Source organism: Entamoeba invadens (genome assembly GCF_000330505.1).
Source record: "Entamoeba invadens IP1 unplaced genomic scaffold scaff_1105074726215, whole genome shotgun sequence".
NCBI classification, from domain to species: domain Eukaryota; phylum Evosea; order Mastigamoebida; family Endamoebidae; genus Entamoeba; species Entamoeba invadens.
This window is the reverse complement of record NW_004440347.1, coordinates 53794-69917: the sequence shown is the minus strand read 5'-3', so window position 1 is coordinate 69917 and position 16124 is coordinate 53794. Positions and strand designations below refer to the sequence as shown.

The 16124-nt window shown below is 32.9% G+C and overlaps 5 protein-coding genes across 5 annotated transcripts; all 5 read right to left on the bottom strand.

The window, feature by feature from the left end:
• Positions 1-1214: 1214 nt before the first annotated feature.
• Positions 1215-2618, bottom strand: EIN_453220 (hypothetical protein; the record flags this gene model as incomplete). The annotated part of the gene is made up of 1 exon (XM_004256415.1): positions 1215-2618. The coding sequence occupies one exon, from the start codon at positions 2616-2618 to the stop codon at positions 1215-1217; it is 1404 nt and encodes a 467-aa protein (XP_004256463.1).
• A 1429-nt stretch (positions 2619-4047) lies between these two features.
• On the bottom strand, positions 4048-4737 carry EIN_453210 (hypothetical protein; the record flags this gene model as incomplete). Its single annotated transcript, XM_004256414.1, has 1 exon — positions 4048-4737. One exon carries the CDS (start codon positions 4735-4737, stop codon positions 4048-4050), a length of 690 nt encoding a protein of 229 aa, XP_004256462.1.
• A 1782-nt stretch (positions 4738-6519) lies between these two features.
• EIN_453200 (hypothetical protein) lies at positions 6520-7131 on the bottom strand (the record flags this gene model as incomplete). The annotated part of the gene is made up of 2 exons (XM_004256413.1): positions 6520-6807; positions 6967-7131. 2 exons carry the CDS (start codon positions 7129-7131, stop codon positions 6520-6522), a joined length of 453 nt encoding a protein of 150 aa, XP_004256461.1.
• A 1485-nt stretch (positions 7132-8616) lies between these two features.
• Positions 8617-11756, bottom strand: EIN_453190 (hypothetical protein; the record flags this gene model as incomplete). The annotated part of the gene is made up of 2 exons (XM_004256412.1): positions 8617-11544; positions 11586-11756. 2 exons carry the CDS (start codon positions 11754-11756, stop codon positions 8617-8619), a joined length of 3099 nt encoding a protein of 1032 aa, XP_004256460.1.
• Positions 11757-12128: 372 nt separating this feature from the next.
• On the bottom strand, positions 12129-15680 carry EIN_453180 (hypothetical protein; the record flags this gene model as incomplete). The annotated part of the gene is made up of 1 exon (XM_004256411.1): positions 12129-15680. The coding sequence occupies one exon, from the start codon at positions 15678-15680 to the stop codon at positions 12129-12131; it is 3552 nt and encodes a 1183-aa protein (XP_004256459.1).
• Between the last annotated feature and the right edge of the window lie 444 nt (positions 15681-16124).

Sequence of the window (16124 nt, the reverse complement as noted above, 5' to 3'; positions counted from 1 at the left end):
TTGATTGGTATAAAAAATATACCAATCAATACGTCAAAAAAATTTTATATACATTAATTTATATTTTTTATAAAAATTCAATTTATTTCTAATAATATATTTAACCAAGTGCTTAAATTTATTTTTAATGTTATATATTTAATTGTATATGAGCAAATAATCTATTTGATTTAAATATTTTCAATATTAATAATTTTTATAGTAAAATATATTATAAAATATATATTTTGTAATATTTATCAAATAAAAACAAAATAAGGTAAAATAATGTTAAAATTTGCGTCGCTTTCACTATAAAAATACAAAAGAAGTCTTAATATTGGAAACACTTATTGAAAATTAGGAACATCCGACCATTCGTCGTCTTTTCCATTATTTTCTCATAACATTAAAAAAGACAACTTAATATTATTTGTCAATATTGATAATTCTTCAGAAAACGATATTATTCCATTGTTGTGTTAAGTTTTAATTATAAGAACACATCTTTTAAACTTCTTATATTCATTGTGTCAAATATAATTATTGTCATTAAGAATGTTATTTCACTTGAGTTGATATTCATACAAAAAATATAAAATGATGAAATTAAATAAATTCAGTATTCCATTGAAAATATCAATTAAACATAACAAATAATAAAAAATAGAGAAATTGTTTTTAGAGTTGTATAACTTCTTTTAAAAAATTAGATGTAATTGTCAAAAAATAAGTTTCAGCTCGACATATTGTAAAAAACAACATATAAAAACTATACGTAAATTATAAATTCCTTTAAATACTGTTTCTTACCATTAATTCAAAGGTGTCTAACACCATTGGGAATGAATAAGACAACTCTCATGCGATTATTCTCAATCAAAACTCTAAGTGTCGATTGATCAATTCGCCTTATTAAATATATTTTAAAAGATTCATTATATACTTTAAAGAACCCTTGAAAAAAATTTATTTAATATTATTTTAGTTTATTCATTATTATATATAGTTTCATTTTATCACTCACGTGTCAAATGTTTAAATTAATTTTAATAGTTTGATTTACTTAGAAAAAATAACTAAAATTTTATTATAATAAAATAGTATTTGAATTTATTAATTTAATATATTCAAAAATAATATATCAATAGTATATTATACTATATTGTAATTAATAAAGTATAGTTTAAAGTGTTATTAGACTTTTAATAAATATAAACTAAAGAAAAAAACAATTAATATCTTGCTGTTACAATGTCGACTCTTTGAGTGACCGATTCCAATTTACACCGCTGTTTTTCAACGAGTTTTCTCGTCTCTTCAGTTTCTCTTCTGCTAGCCTCTATCAATAAAAGAGCCTCTTTATTTTGTTGAGTAATTTTTTCAAGCATATCAGCCGTATTGAGATTCAGCATCCTCATTCTTTTGAAGTTGGCCATCTCTTTTGGGTCTTTAAATACAAAGGAAAAATCGTCCTTCAAATTTTCGTATTTACACTGTCCATCAACCCCGGCACAAAACATGAAGATGTCAGTGATCCCACTTTTTCCTATTTCAAATTCCCTCGAGTTTTGTTCGAATTCGACTCTGAGTGGGGAGTCGACTGGTTTGCTTCCCTCTGGAATGTTAATTTTGAAGAACTTGAGATAGATGTCATTTACAATGAGTTGTAACAGTGTCGAGAATATAACAACTTCATTCTTCTCCAAAGAGTCTAGTTCTATTTTTAGATGGAGGGGATGACTTAAAATAGACAATTTGATGATCTGGCCTATGTTAATTTCCTTACTAAAAACCCTTTTCTTCTTTTCGGATGATGTCAGAGAATCTCCAGAAGTCTCTTTGATACTAACAGTGTCTTCGCTAATCACCATGAGACCACTTTTATACTCTCCTTTGTCACATATTAAAATATGAATAGAAACAGGTTTTGGTTCAAAGACCATAACATCCAGTTGAATTTCTTCTGGTTTCTTCACTGGTTTCACCTCAATCTTCTTACTCTTTCTGTACCTTTGAACTAACTCGTGGCCCATAGAAACAACTGATTTTAAATTGTCTTCGATATCCTCAAAATAGATTTCAGTCTCATTTAAAAGACAGTCGATACCATACAACATATCTCGTTGTTTCTTTAATTGATGAATAGTATCTGTTTTGATCTCGTTAGTTCTATTCGCATATTCATTTGCTTGCTCTGCACTTTTCAAATCAAGTTGTGTTCTAGGTTCAAGAGAATCCTTCATTGTATAATCTTCGATTGTATATTGAGATAATTTCTCCTCTAACTTAAGAAATGGATATTTGACCAAGTAATTCATCAATAAATAAATACTTTCATTCCTCTTCTTGATATTTAATGTGATCACTTTGGTATTAGTCTCCACACGTATATACTTATTTAACTCTATTTTTGTTATCTCTCCTGTATATATCACTTCCTTTTGGTACTTTTTCGAATTTAACATCTCCATACAAAATGTAAATGCACTAATAAATAGTCGTCCTTTAAATTTCTCTTTATCTATAAAGAACTGCGCATTACAAACTTCAATGACATCTTCGTTCTTTGATGATTTAAAAAGAATTCGTGCTTCTGCAGAGTTACTCATGTGTGTGAGTGTGTCTGTCTTCTGCATCGTTTATGTGTTTTTCAAAACATACCTTTTTATTAGACAACACAATTTGGTTGAAGTTATTTTGTACCAGAATTACTGGGTCTTATATAATTCGATGATTTAATAAATATATTTATTTTAATTCATAATTATAATTTATAAAATAATTTGAAAATAGTTTATTCTTTTAATTTGTAAATTTTTTTTACAAAATACATTTTTTTTTATTATTAAAAAAACTGGAAATGGTCATTCTTTTTTATTATTTGCCAATATTTTATAATATATATATAGTATTTTAATTTAGTAAAATTGAAATCCAAAACAACAATAATATCAATTACTATTAATAAATTAACAATATTATATTAATTTTTTTATGTATAAGAAATGTAAATTCTTGCATAAATGTCATTTCTGAAATAAAATAAGGAAAAAAAACAATTTAAAAATGAAAACAAAAAAACACAAACCAACTTCGAAGACATAAAAGAGATTTGGGTTGTCTTTGTTCTGAAACAATACCAGAATGATGCTATTCAATGCAAAAATAATATTGTTATTATTATTATTTATAATAAAAATTAAACAGATGATTGTTAACTAAAATTTAAATTTAACATAACCAAACACAAGTTGTACTAAAACTCAACACATTTTGTTCAATAAAAAAAAGGGATGTACTATTTCTTTTATCTTTTTATTTATAATTTATATAATTATAAATAAAATTTATTTAATTAACAATAATTATTAGTTAAGTTATTGTTTTTGTAATATAAAATAATTTTAAGTTATTTTAACAATTATAACTATAAAAATTAATTGTTTAAAATATATATTTTAAACTATATAGTTTTACTTCAAAATTAAAAAAAAATTGTACAAATTTAATAATTTTAATTTTATTATTCGATAATAAACTAATAAAAATTACAATTAATTTATATTATTTTTTTTACAGTTGTTAAATCGTTAACAATAGTATTTATACTATTATATAATTGTAATTTATTGTTTGTTTTTCTAAAAATAGAAAAAGGTCATTACAAACAAATAATATTGAGTCAGTCTTTAAACATTATCTAATAGACAAAAAATAGCTTTAATTTTGTTAAAAAAAATCGGGCATTAGGTAAATTGTGAAAAAACCTAAAACAATTAAAATGGATTTTTGGAACGGTTTCCCGTAATATTCCAATCTTTATGGTCCAAAAGGTACCAGATAAAGTTTGAGATTATATAACGTTTTAAGACTGACTGTAGTTATACAAAACTTTTTTGAAGACAAAAAGTTGTGTGACTTTTGAATAACTTCCTTCCAAAAAATTCTCAACACAAAAGCAAAAAATCAACGCAGTGTTCCAATAATTTCTATACGAAAGTTTAAAATAAAAAATTACACAAAATCAAAACCCTAAACAATTAATAAATAAATTAATGCTATGAATTAATTTCTAAGGACTGGAGTCCACGGTGTAGTTAACAATAGAACAATAACAGCTGCTGTCCATAAGATAAACACTGTCTCTAATATAGTCATCATGACCGACATGACGATCATTTGTCTCTTTTTCTTCTTCAAAAGTTCTGTCTTAGGAGATCTGAGGAGGATGAAAGCACCAAAGAAGAGAAAAGGAGGGAACAGCAGAGAGATAACCATATAATTTCGAATTCTTCTTAACATCTTTTCTTCCTCTTTTTTGAGGTGTTCCTTCTCAGGGTCTTCTTCTTCTTTCTTCTCTTTCACTTCCTCAATTTTCACTTGAACCTCTCCAACAGGTTTTGCTTCAGCCTTTTCAGGCTCGGTGGGGACTTCGATATGGTTGTTTCCTTCTTGACCCCTTGGTTGTGGAAGATCAGTATTTTCGGTGGTAATTACATTTTCTTTTGTGGACAAATTTTCGTTGTTTTCTACCTTTTCTTCCATCTCAATGCCAACTTCGGATTTTTTGTTGGCATCTTCAAGAGAAGATTCTTCGACATTTGAAGAGTTGTTTTGTGATGAATTACTGGTTGGCTCCGGATTCTGAATTTCACTCCCTGATTCTTCGCATATCAAGTCGTCACATTTCATTTCTTCTTGTGTTGTTTTGATGTTCTCAATGACTTCCATTTGAGGAACTAGTGTTGTGCTCATTTGAAATGAAACCCGCACTTTTGGAGTTAAATAGGGTTTCCAAAAACCGTCTAATACTTTCCATTTTCCTCAATTGCACAAAGCAATTCACAACAAGAAATATATTAGAAGAAGGAACTATTCTTTGTTTTAACTTACAAAGGTTGGAACAAAACTTACAAGTCCATTTACTTGCCGTTACCTTGACATTTTAATTGTTATTTTTGGGTGTTTTTTAAAAAATTGCTGGACGCCAAACAATAGGTATACAAATAAGAAAAACAGTGGTTTAATTCTTGTTTTGTTGGAAAATTATAAATAATAAAATTTTAATTCTCTATTAGAAACTTTCTACTATTTTGTTCTTTGTTAAAAAAAATCTATTTTTGCAAACATGAAAAATTTCGAATTGTTTGGAAAGAGAGAAAACAAAACCTCAATTATTCATATCAGTTTTGATTTAGATAAAAAAATTATTTAAATAATTTAGTGATAAGATGTTACTGAGAGAAAACAAAAATGTGTTTAATAGTATTAAAAATGATACATATTATTATAAATTATAAATTGATAATTTTCAAATTAATTAGATGGTTCAGGTTGGAAACAAAAAAAGAAAAACGGCCCTTCGCTGTTGACAAAAGGGAACTTAAAAATAGTTTAAGCAGGTAGGAAATTTGATTATTACAATTTTATACCTTTTTCTATTTCATTGTTTTCATTTTTAATTGTGTGGTAAAAATAAAGAATGTTTTGAGACATAAGACTATTAACTTTTCGTTATATAAGATATTTTTTTCAAAAAATCAACTTGTTTTTGTAGAATAAACAATTGAACAGTTTGAAAATCAGTTTTTTCTTATTTTGAAATGAATAGAGTTCTTTAATCGTGGCATTGAATGAGAAACACTAAAAATAAAATACAAACGTTTCGAACTTTTCGTTCTTTTATAATTGACAATGAACAGTGTTTATTATAACTGAGAAATTGACAATTTAGCTCTATTTTTCATTGTTAATTAATATGACATAACAAAGAATTTATTTTTAAAACAAAAATGAAAAAGATGTTTGTTTACACTCAATTAATTTTATCAAATTAGTTGTTGAGAAGAAGATATATTCATACGCAACAACCAAGATAACAAGCAAAACTTGAGTTTTAAGGACATTTAAGACTTTCACAAATCCTTCAAATAGCAATTAACAATTACTATTGTGTGTTCAGCTTAACATCGTCGATATTTACACATTGAGTAACTATTTTATCCAATTAAGCCTTGTGAACCTCAGAAAATAAGACAATTAAATTGTGAATGGAATTCTTTGTTTCAATAAATAATAAAACAATTTATTATAGAGAGAACTAAAAAACAACTAAAAAATAATAGAAATAACCTTAACATACTGTTACTATTTTAAATAAAACACAATTTTTTTTTGGAACTTAACATGATATACAAAAACTTAATTTGGGGCGACTTTTTTTAATGTAAACAGTAAACAAACCAATCGGGCAAATAATTAATAATAATAATAAATAATAATAACAATAATTTATCAATTTTCCTTTTTTTCTTTGATTTTTGGAAATGTTTTAATTAAAACACTAACAGTATTGGTGTTCTTATCAACAAAACATTTTTTTCCCAAAAAATGTTTTATAAAAGAAAAAAAAAGAGTCGTAAGGATGGCCAATGAAAGATCATAGCAATTCAATCGTTTAAACTATTAAGACATTTATTCAAATATCTCAAATCAAATAATAAAAATGAACAATCACATATTAAAATAATGAATTAATTACTTCAACAATTCGTGTGGTAATGTTCCAACTTTACACACCAACCCAAAAAGTTCATCAGTAGTGGGGTCTCCGCTTTCAAATGTGGTTAAAACGACTTCTATGTGCTCAATCTGCTGTTTACGAGCCTTGAGTTCCTCTACACCCATTCGCAATTTGTTCTTGTCGAACCAACGCACCATCTCGACTTTCAACTTCGCAAATGGCTCCTTCAGTATTTCCTTCGAAAGAAATTGCTTAAACATCTCGATCGTTCCTCTCTCACTCTCTTTTTGAATCTCCCATTGCTATTAATGAGTTACTATTCATTTTAATTTATTTTACAATAAATTATACTTTTTTTTTCTTTGTTATACTATAATAAATATAATTATATACTAATAAACAATAGTAGTATATAAAAAACCATATTATATAATAAAAAAAATTATTAATAAATAACAAACTGCAAGAGCATTAACAATTTGAATAACAATCTCTAAATCGTTGGGTATAATATCTGACCCAATTTCTATGGGGTTTTCTCCTAACTCCTCTGATATGAGGTAATCCATTTCACCTTTTTGTAAAACGCAATTTACTTTGGAATAACAAACGCTCAAGGTCAGCATCTTCCATCTTTAATATGAGTTGTCATTCGTTGTTGGTTTCAAACTATTTATTGTTAATAAATAAACTAAATATTTACTATGAGAAATAATTTGATGAAAAAGTAAATTATTATTTTGTTTTATAGTTAAATAATAATTTATTTATTAATAATACATAAAAATGAAATGACTAAAAAAAAATTACTTAAAAAAATTATTTAATTTACATTTTTTTTATTTTGCAAAAATGAAAAATAAAAACTGATCAAATACTATTTATTATTATAACTTGTTAAGATTTTTATAATTTTTATCTTTTTAAAAAATTCAATATTTTGGTTATTAATAATAAATTATTCTTAAAAAATAATAAGAAACCATAAATATTATATATTATTTATTTAAGTAAACTATACTTAAATTTTTGTAATTTTGAGATAATAATTTACCATTGTTATTAATAAACATACTATATATATTTAGTATTATTAATGATAGAAGGTCTATTTCTACGTACAAAAAAAACTTTCTATTTATACAACCAATATTCACCCCAAAAATATATTAAAAAAATATTTAAATAATGTGAAAAATTTCGGGCAAAGATCGCAAAAACGAAAAATAGGTTTTTGTTTTTTTACTGGGGTGAATCACTTTTTTTCGTTCCAACTCAAAAATCACGAAACATAAACATCTCTCAGTCACTCACCACAAAACACACAAAGACATCAACTCACGACACATCTTTGTTGTATCAAGCAAAACACGGTCAACCATTTTATAGTTTGTTGTATTTAATATTCAAATTATAATTACAAAACTATTTATATAATAATTTTTATTATATATTATGGTTTCTCAAATAATACCTTTACACCAAGTAAATATATTAAATCTTATTGGTAATAATATGAAACTATACTTGAAGATTAATTTTATTACAATTACGACACTTATTCAAACCATAAACAAATTAATAACAAATTATAAAATTTAACTATTCGCACTTCTTCGGACTTTCGACGGTGCACACGACGACTCGCTGACAAAAAATGTTCCGTGCCAGTGTAAGTATTGTTCTATACAATACCTGAAAAGCAAGGTTCCTTCTTTTCGTCTGCTCGAGATCAACACATAAGCGCCGTCTGAGAATAGACGTACCCAATTCTCTCAGAAACTTCATTTCTTTTGACATCTTCTCATTCCGACATTATGGGACGTTTTAAACTATTCAATTAAGTTATTATACTTCAACTTATACTATCCTCTCTTCGCTGTTAAATAAACGTCCGTTATAAATAAGTGTGTATTTCTCGAATGTGTGAATACTTGGGATAAATGTGACATTATAAAACTATTGAGTATTGTCTGTTCTATTCTTTTCAGTATTTCACCGTTCTCTCGCGGTGTCGTCTCTCATCCTGTCCTTTTAATTCCTCATTCATTAAAACCATAATTAAATAGTATCAAAACTAGAATTAAACTATCCAATCTCTGTTGTGGTTTTCACCATTTTCCCTTCTTTTCAAAGCCCGCCAGGAGCTTTACCTTTTGTTCGATATGTTTAATGAACACGTCGTCCTCGCATGGTCTCACGTCGAAAGTTTCCAAGAAGAATTTAGTAGGGTATGTGACTCCCAATTTTGTGCCTTCTGTTTGTACTGACCCGAAGAGTTCGATTTTCTTGTAAACGAAGTCAAACAACTTTTCGACCAAAGGGTAAGGGATGAAGTGCATGAGGTCCCAAAAGAAGTACCCGCAGCACGCCGCAACCATTTTAAATGCATTTTCCTTCATTTGTGGTGTGTTCCTCAAGATATAAAATGCAAGTCTGAAGTAGTGGGGGTAGTTCCTCATATTGACCTTCTTGTAATCAAAAAACTGTTTAAAATTGTCGTGCGTGAGCAACGTCTTCGCGTCGTTCTGACACACCGGCACCTTCTGTTGTCTTTCATACGGCGGCGCAAAGAATGAGAAGAAGACGTTGAAGTCTCCCTTTGAAATAGGGTCGACCAAGCACTCTCCAATCATTTGTTTCCTAAACGCCACCGAATACGTATCATTCAAGAACGCAAAAAAGTAGTCCACGTCATTATACACCACCTTCCCATTCTCAAAATCTACAGGGACATTCACACTCGTCAAATTCGGCTCTCCTAACACTACTAACGTGTTCTGCTCTATCTTCCAATCACCTTTGATCTTCTCGTACTCCTCCACGGTCATCGTCTTCTTCATTTCTTTCACTTTTCTATAGAACAAGACCTCAAAGTCAGTGTTCTCTATCCGTAACAAATGCTCTTGCGTCGATAAGAACAAGTCAGAAGTCTTCTCTTTCACGTCTTGTATCACCGGCTGACTACTTTTGGGCACTTTGCTCTTCTTCGCAGCTTCTTTTAAACTCGTCATCACACTCTTCCGCTTCTCACTCTTCTTCCCATGATGCACAGACACCCTCCCGTCACTCACCGAAGTCACTAATACTTGCGACAGTACTCGCGAGCTCATCCCCGTCCGACGAAGGTCTTCTTGTTGTTGCACTTCCGTGTGCTGTTGATGGTCTTTGATATAATCGATGACGTCTTTGTTCTGAAGAGAGATGATTGGACAGAACGTATAGTTGATCCCAAGGTATCTCATGTACTCCCCAAGACTCGTTTCTTTGCCGCTGAACCGACTAAACCCTAAATACAGATTGAGGAATTCTATCCGAATGATTTGATTGACTCGTTCGTTCTCATTCTGAAAGAACACAACATCCGTCCGTCTCATGAAGTTCGAGATCTCTTCCGGTGGAAACAGTTGCACTGTATGTAACACCGTTGATGTTAGTAATGGGCTTTTAATCTCCCCAAAGAAGTCTTCGATCTCCTCTTGTTGTTCTTTGTTGAGCTTCAAACTAATCAAAGAGACATCAAAGTCCCTCTTCCTCCCTATATAATAGATCAACACTAACGTCTCAAGTAAATTCCTCTTATCGGTGACATCCCCAAACCCTAAATACTTCAGTGGACTCTCATTGATCCGTACCGACGTTGGTAACGCCTTACTCGCATTAATTAAATGTCCCGCAAACCCCACAATATTAATCAAGTAAAATTGCGTCGGAAATAATTGAAAATTGACCTCCGTCTTATCGTCCAAGCCAAGAATGACCTTCTTCAAAAAGTCGATCTTCCCACTCAGCTTCTTCCGCAATTTGTTCGCTGCACTCTTCACCGCCTCTCTATTGATCTCAACTACCTTCCGCTCGTCTTCTAACTCAACGGTACTAAACATCCGAATCTTCGTAAAAACACTCAAAAAGAATTTATCAAACTGCTTCGCTATCGTCCGCGTGATCTTACTCTCCGGCGTCGGGTACATCGTCATGGTGTCCGCAAACTCGATGAAGTCTTTCAAGTTCTCCTTGTCGTTCACAATCGCCTCGACGACGTCTTTCGAGCTCATAAAATACGACAGACAGACGTGGACCTCGTTCGACTCAAACGTCTTGTTATTCCTCAACAAGACTATCGTCGTGTTTAAAAAGTGTGGGACTAAATCTGACGGCTTGTACCTCTCCGTCATCGGTGGAAACAATTTCGGCAGTAATGTCCCATACACGGGAATGCTCCCAAAGACTTTCCTATACGCAGCCTCAAACGTCTGAAGTGTGTTGTCGTCCATCAGTAAATACAGTAAACGCGCTGTATATGTACTCGTGAGCTTATTAAACACACAGAAGTTCAAGAAGATGTCATGCACCGTCACACAGATCTTTAAATTCTTTGAGGTTTCCACATTTTCAAGTTCGCTGGCGACTCGAGTGACTTTGTACCTCTTCGCGTGTTTGACTAAGACCGTCTCGTCAAGCATTTCAGTGAGTAAAAATGGCTTTTCGATATCGACACTTTCAAGTAAAACACTTTTCATCACATCTCTGACGGGCTGGAAGGAAACGATTTTGTTCAACCAACGAACGACGTGGTAGACGAACATTTCTGTGTCATTGTCGGAGTTCTCGTTCAAGATCTCAGCCATTTTTACACAGACTAGTTTGACGATCTCGGGGACTGTGAACTTTGCGACGAGTCCAAGCTTCTTAAAGGTCTTCTCGACGTTCCGATCAATCGCTTTCTTCTCGATATAATCAGTGTACTCATCTTCACTTAAGATCTGCTTTAAAGTCTCTTCATCCCGAGTCTCTAAACACTTCTTATCTAAACAATTCGTCGTGTGTAACTGACAAGGACATACACGACCCCCATCAAACATGAAATCACCACAACGACAGAAGTCGACGTCATTCCCTTTGTTCTCTAAAAGCAAATGCCCCGCTTTGCGATGATACACTTCACACTCTTGACAGACGATGTACTGCGTCGACCGCCCTTCAGAACAATTCAAACACTGAAAGCTCTTCGCCTTCGCGGGAATGAAGTTGTAACACCTCTGCTCTATTAATACACACCACCAAACTCTAAATAACAAACATCCGTCTTTTGGTACTTCAATAACTTCATCGGTTCGACATCATCAAAAAAGAGAAGTCGATCTAAATACCGATTTTTGTCGAGTGTGTTCGAGATTAGTGTCTTAATATCATTCTGCATCACAGGGTGCCCATTCTTGGTATCGAGTGCACTCGTCCCTTTATCAGCCATTCTATTCCAGTTCCTTCCAAGTTTTTCAGTTGCTCTATCCACTCTTTTGCTCTATGAAAATGGGATTGCTTCGGTTAACAATCAAAATGTTAAACAGTTCGCTTTGAAGAGGACTTTTACATGAGATTATTGAACGAATTTGAATTTTTGGAATACGAAAATAAAGAATTTGAATGGGTGGTGTAATTCCGATATTTCCCGATTTGTTACACAATTAACTCCTAATATATTATAACAAAAAAGGTGTGTGTTTTACTACACATTTTTAAAATTTTTTTGAAATTTTTAAAAAAGTTTTAAAAAAGTTTGACGCAAGTCAAACACAACCGTACGAAACTATAAATATAATTCACTTATTAATATAATATAGTTTCACACCTTCGTTTTATTATAAAACCCATTTGATGTGGAATACGACGACAAAACGGTCACCGCACTTTCTAAGAAGAGGAGTGCTTTTGTTTTGTTTTTTGTATTAATAATGTTAGTTCTTTTATCACCTTCTAATAGTACAGTATTAACTTGTGTTAAGACCGTGTGGAGAAGTTCGATGGCCTGTTTCTTCCTTTCCACAATTTCAGACCGAAACTTTTCCTTCTCTTTCTTTGAATCTTCCAACCCGACTTCTTTCTTGAGTTGTGCGATCACTCCGATAAGTAAAACCTTTAGTTTTGCGTCGTTTTCGGTCTTCTTTTTCATCACTTCTTTTTCACAGAGCTTTTTCCCCAACTTTCCAAGGAAAGAGGAAATCCAACACATCCGGATGATCACTCCAAATTCCTCCTGTTTTTCCATGAACACCAACTCATTCGTTTCCTTTTGAATTTCTAATTGTTTGCTCTTCATTTGCAGCAAATTTTCAAGTCGAGCGAAGTCCATAGAGTTGAACAAAAAGAGGTTTCCCGGGACAAGGCCGTTCAATTTAGTGATTGGACTACTAAACACGACTAATGAGGAATCGTTGTTTTGTCCACATAATAAGACAAAGTAATCCAACCACAATTCCCGATATCTTTCCCCTAAGAAATCGGGGACCATTGGGTTGAAGTACATTGCTTTACAAAACGAGACGGGGTAGAGCCACATACACCGCTCGACACTAATTTGAGGTCCATTTTCTAAGAAGCAGACATTCCCGTCGTCGTCCACTGAGACGTACTCCAGTGGCTTCTCCTCTTTCTTAGTGACCTCTTTAAATGACTCTTTCACCCTTTCCGCGGTGGTGTCTCCAAAGTTAGCGACGGGTAAAAACGTCGTCTCTGCCTTCCCTTTTTTAGTCTTTGATTTGAGTGGTTTTCTACGCAAGTCTTTACTTAAGCCTTTTTCCGAAGAAGATGATGGGATCTCACTCGTTATTTGAGTCTTTTGCGTGTTATTTGACTCCGGAGACACAAATGGCATTTGACTCAACCAAGTAGGTGGTTCATTGACTTCAAGACGTCCCACCTTATGTAATCGTAAGACGTCGTATTGATTCTTAATGATGTACTTCACAAAGCGGATGTCCAAATACATTAAGAAATACGCGGTGATGTACTTGTCGTCCGGATTGACAAAGTTCTCTTCCAAATTGTTCTCCTCTAAGACAAAGAGTGCGTCGTAGTACCAACACAGACCTTGTTTCCTCTGACGGATCAGAATCTCCCAAATGACCCGATTCCGTGCTCTTCTCCGCCGCTCACGATCTTCACGCCGAAGGCTCCTCTGTGCTTTCCGAAGTGTTAACTCGTCGATCCGCGTCTCATTCTTCTTTGCGCAAAGGAGTTCGCTCTTCATCTCTTTGTCTTCTCTTTCGTCCTCTTTGAGGTCATTAGAAGACTCTTCCTCATCGCGTTGACTCTCTTCAAGTAGTTTCGCTATCCTTTCCTCGTCCTTTACAACACTTTCTCGGTGCTTTTCATTCGACTTCTGCCCGTAGATCACTCCAAGTTTGTTCTCCTTCACCTTCTCGTTCTTCACTCTTTCCAGTGTGTGTTCATATGTGACGATCTCCTTCCTCTGCTTCTCCCATTCGTCACTCTTCATCTTCGCAAAGGCAATTTGCTTAATAAACAAATCGACCCGTCGCCCAAGCCCGGGGTCGTACGAATTGAGGAGAAACGCGACGTTTGCGATCGCCAGTTTCTCGTCGCCAAAGACCGCGAAGTCGGGGAGTTCGTAATTCAAATTTTCAAGGAAGAGGCGCTGGACGACAAAGAACTCTTCGATGTTCTTCAGCGGTTTGCTGTTATTTGAAGTGACAAATTCAGTTGTGAAGTCCTCTTTTGCGATTTTCCTCTTCTTTCCAGACCTCAGTGTTGCTAAGTCCATCTCAGTCTTTGCCCAACAGACTCTTTCGATGAATCCTAAGACTCGAGAGATCAGCGGCGCATATCTAAAGTCTCCTGTTGTGGTTCTACAGATCTCCGCGTGTGTGGCGGACGTCTCCATATTAGTGAATTCGGCGGAGATCCGTTGCAAGAGAGGAGGGACGATCTTCCGAAGACTCTTAGCGTCGGTGTGAGTCGCGTTGATGAAGATCGCGTTCAAACAGATCAAAGGGATCTCAAAGAGCTTCATCTGCATCGAAGTGTAGAGGTCCGGCGTCTTCTTTGAAGAGAACATGAGCTTCCCCGTGAAGCTCGCGACGGAGAAGAACAGCGCGTTTTGCGTCGAGTCGGACTCTAAGATGCATCGGAACATTTCTAAGTAGTCGTCGTGGGAAAACCTGTTAATAAAAAGTGCTTTTGTAGCAGTCAAAGAGACGAAGAAAGACGCGTAATTGCTCTTCAAAGTGTTCTTATTCGACTCCTTTTGAGGTACATTTTGGGACGTCTTCTTATACACAAAGTCTTTGTTCTCAAAGGGGTTGTCGGAAGCCCCAACTTTACTCTGCTCGTTGAGGAGTTTAAGTTTTGTGTTCTTCTCAACGAGTAGCGAGAAGACTGCGGTGAGGCACAACGAGTTTTGTTTGTGGTGAGTCATAAAAACGGTGTTACCGAATAAGCAAAAGGTGAAGGTGTTAATGAGTTGATCACTTTGTAACACGGGGAAAGACTTGTTGTGCACTGCCTTAGCGAAATAGAAGAAGTTTGACTCACCACTTTCGATGTCGAAGCTCTTTTTGTTCTTTATTTGTGCTAATAAAGTGATTAAAAGCTTTGTTATAGTTTGATTGAGTGAGTTATAGTTTGCTGCGAAGTCGCAGAGCTTTGAGACTAAGTTCTGTCCTGAGTTAAAGAAGTCGTAAAACTTTTGGCAGCCCTCATCGACAAATCTTTTGGAGGACAAAATGAACTCAAAGTTGTATGCCAGTTGAAAGGAGTTAAATAAGTCGATCAAGTACTTAAGAAGACAAACAGCTTCGACCTCCTTTCTATCGTCTAAATAGTCTAATAAGACTAATGCGAGCTTTTCTAAGCCATTCTCTATATCTTTATTTGAACATCGTTTCATATAGTCAGTGTACTTCTTATGCTCTGTACAACTATTTCGATCCTTCGTGCAATTGATATGTGTGCATTTCAGATCAGTGCACGTGTTTCCACAGTTACAAATGGCATAAAGAGGTACAGTCCCTTTGAGATGATTCATCTTGCCTTGACAGCGGAGTGAAGTGATTGAGTCTTGAAGTGGAGTGTGCGTCGAAGGATCTAAATGGGAATTACACGCGGGACAGAAATATAACGTCACTCGTGGGTCACACTTGCAGATGTAATAATCATCAAACAGCGCACAATTACAACAGTCCGATTTCTGTGTTAAAAACGCCTCTTTTTGAGATAACGAACTGAAAATGATCGAGTCGAAAAACACCGTGTAATCAATCGGTTCGGAAATGCGTGAGACTTCCTTCTGCACTCTCAAAAGGTCACTCAAACTTAATTCATTTGTCTCGTCTAAATGTGAAAAGACGTCGGAGAGAACGTCAAAAGTTTCCTCCATCGCTAGACTAAGAGTGATTAAACACTTTCAGTGGTCGTCTTGAAAAGAAAATAACTCAAAAACACTAAAATGGTGTTTTACTTTTATTTGGTTATGGTAAATAAAAGTATTAAATAACACGACTATAGTTGTGATTTGGTGAAAAACGTTTTAAAGTGTTTTTATTTTATTTTAAATTGTTTTTATTTTTGTAAGGAGTGTAATGAAATTGATAAAATTTTTTATTTTTATTTTGTGCTATTTGGTATTCTATTTCTTTGGCTTTTTATTCTATAATATTAGTAAATCAAAAAAAGTTATTTGTTTTTTTAATTTAATTATATTTATCTTATTATTATTGTTTTTAAAATACTAAAAATGTTTTTTATTAAGTGATATTATTAATAATTAATAATTAATAATAGTAATAAAAAATGAATTTTTATTTAAGTTATTTATAATACT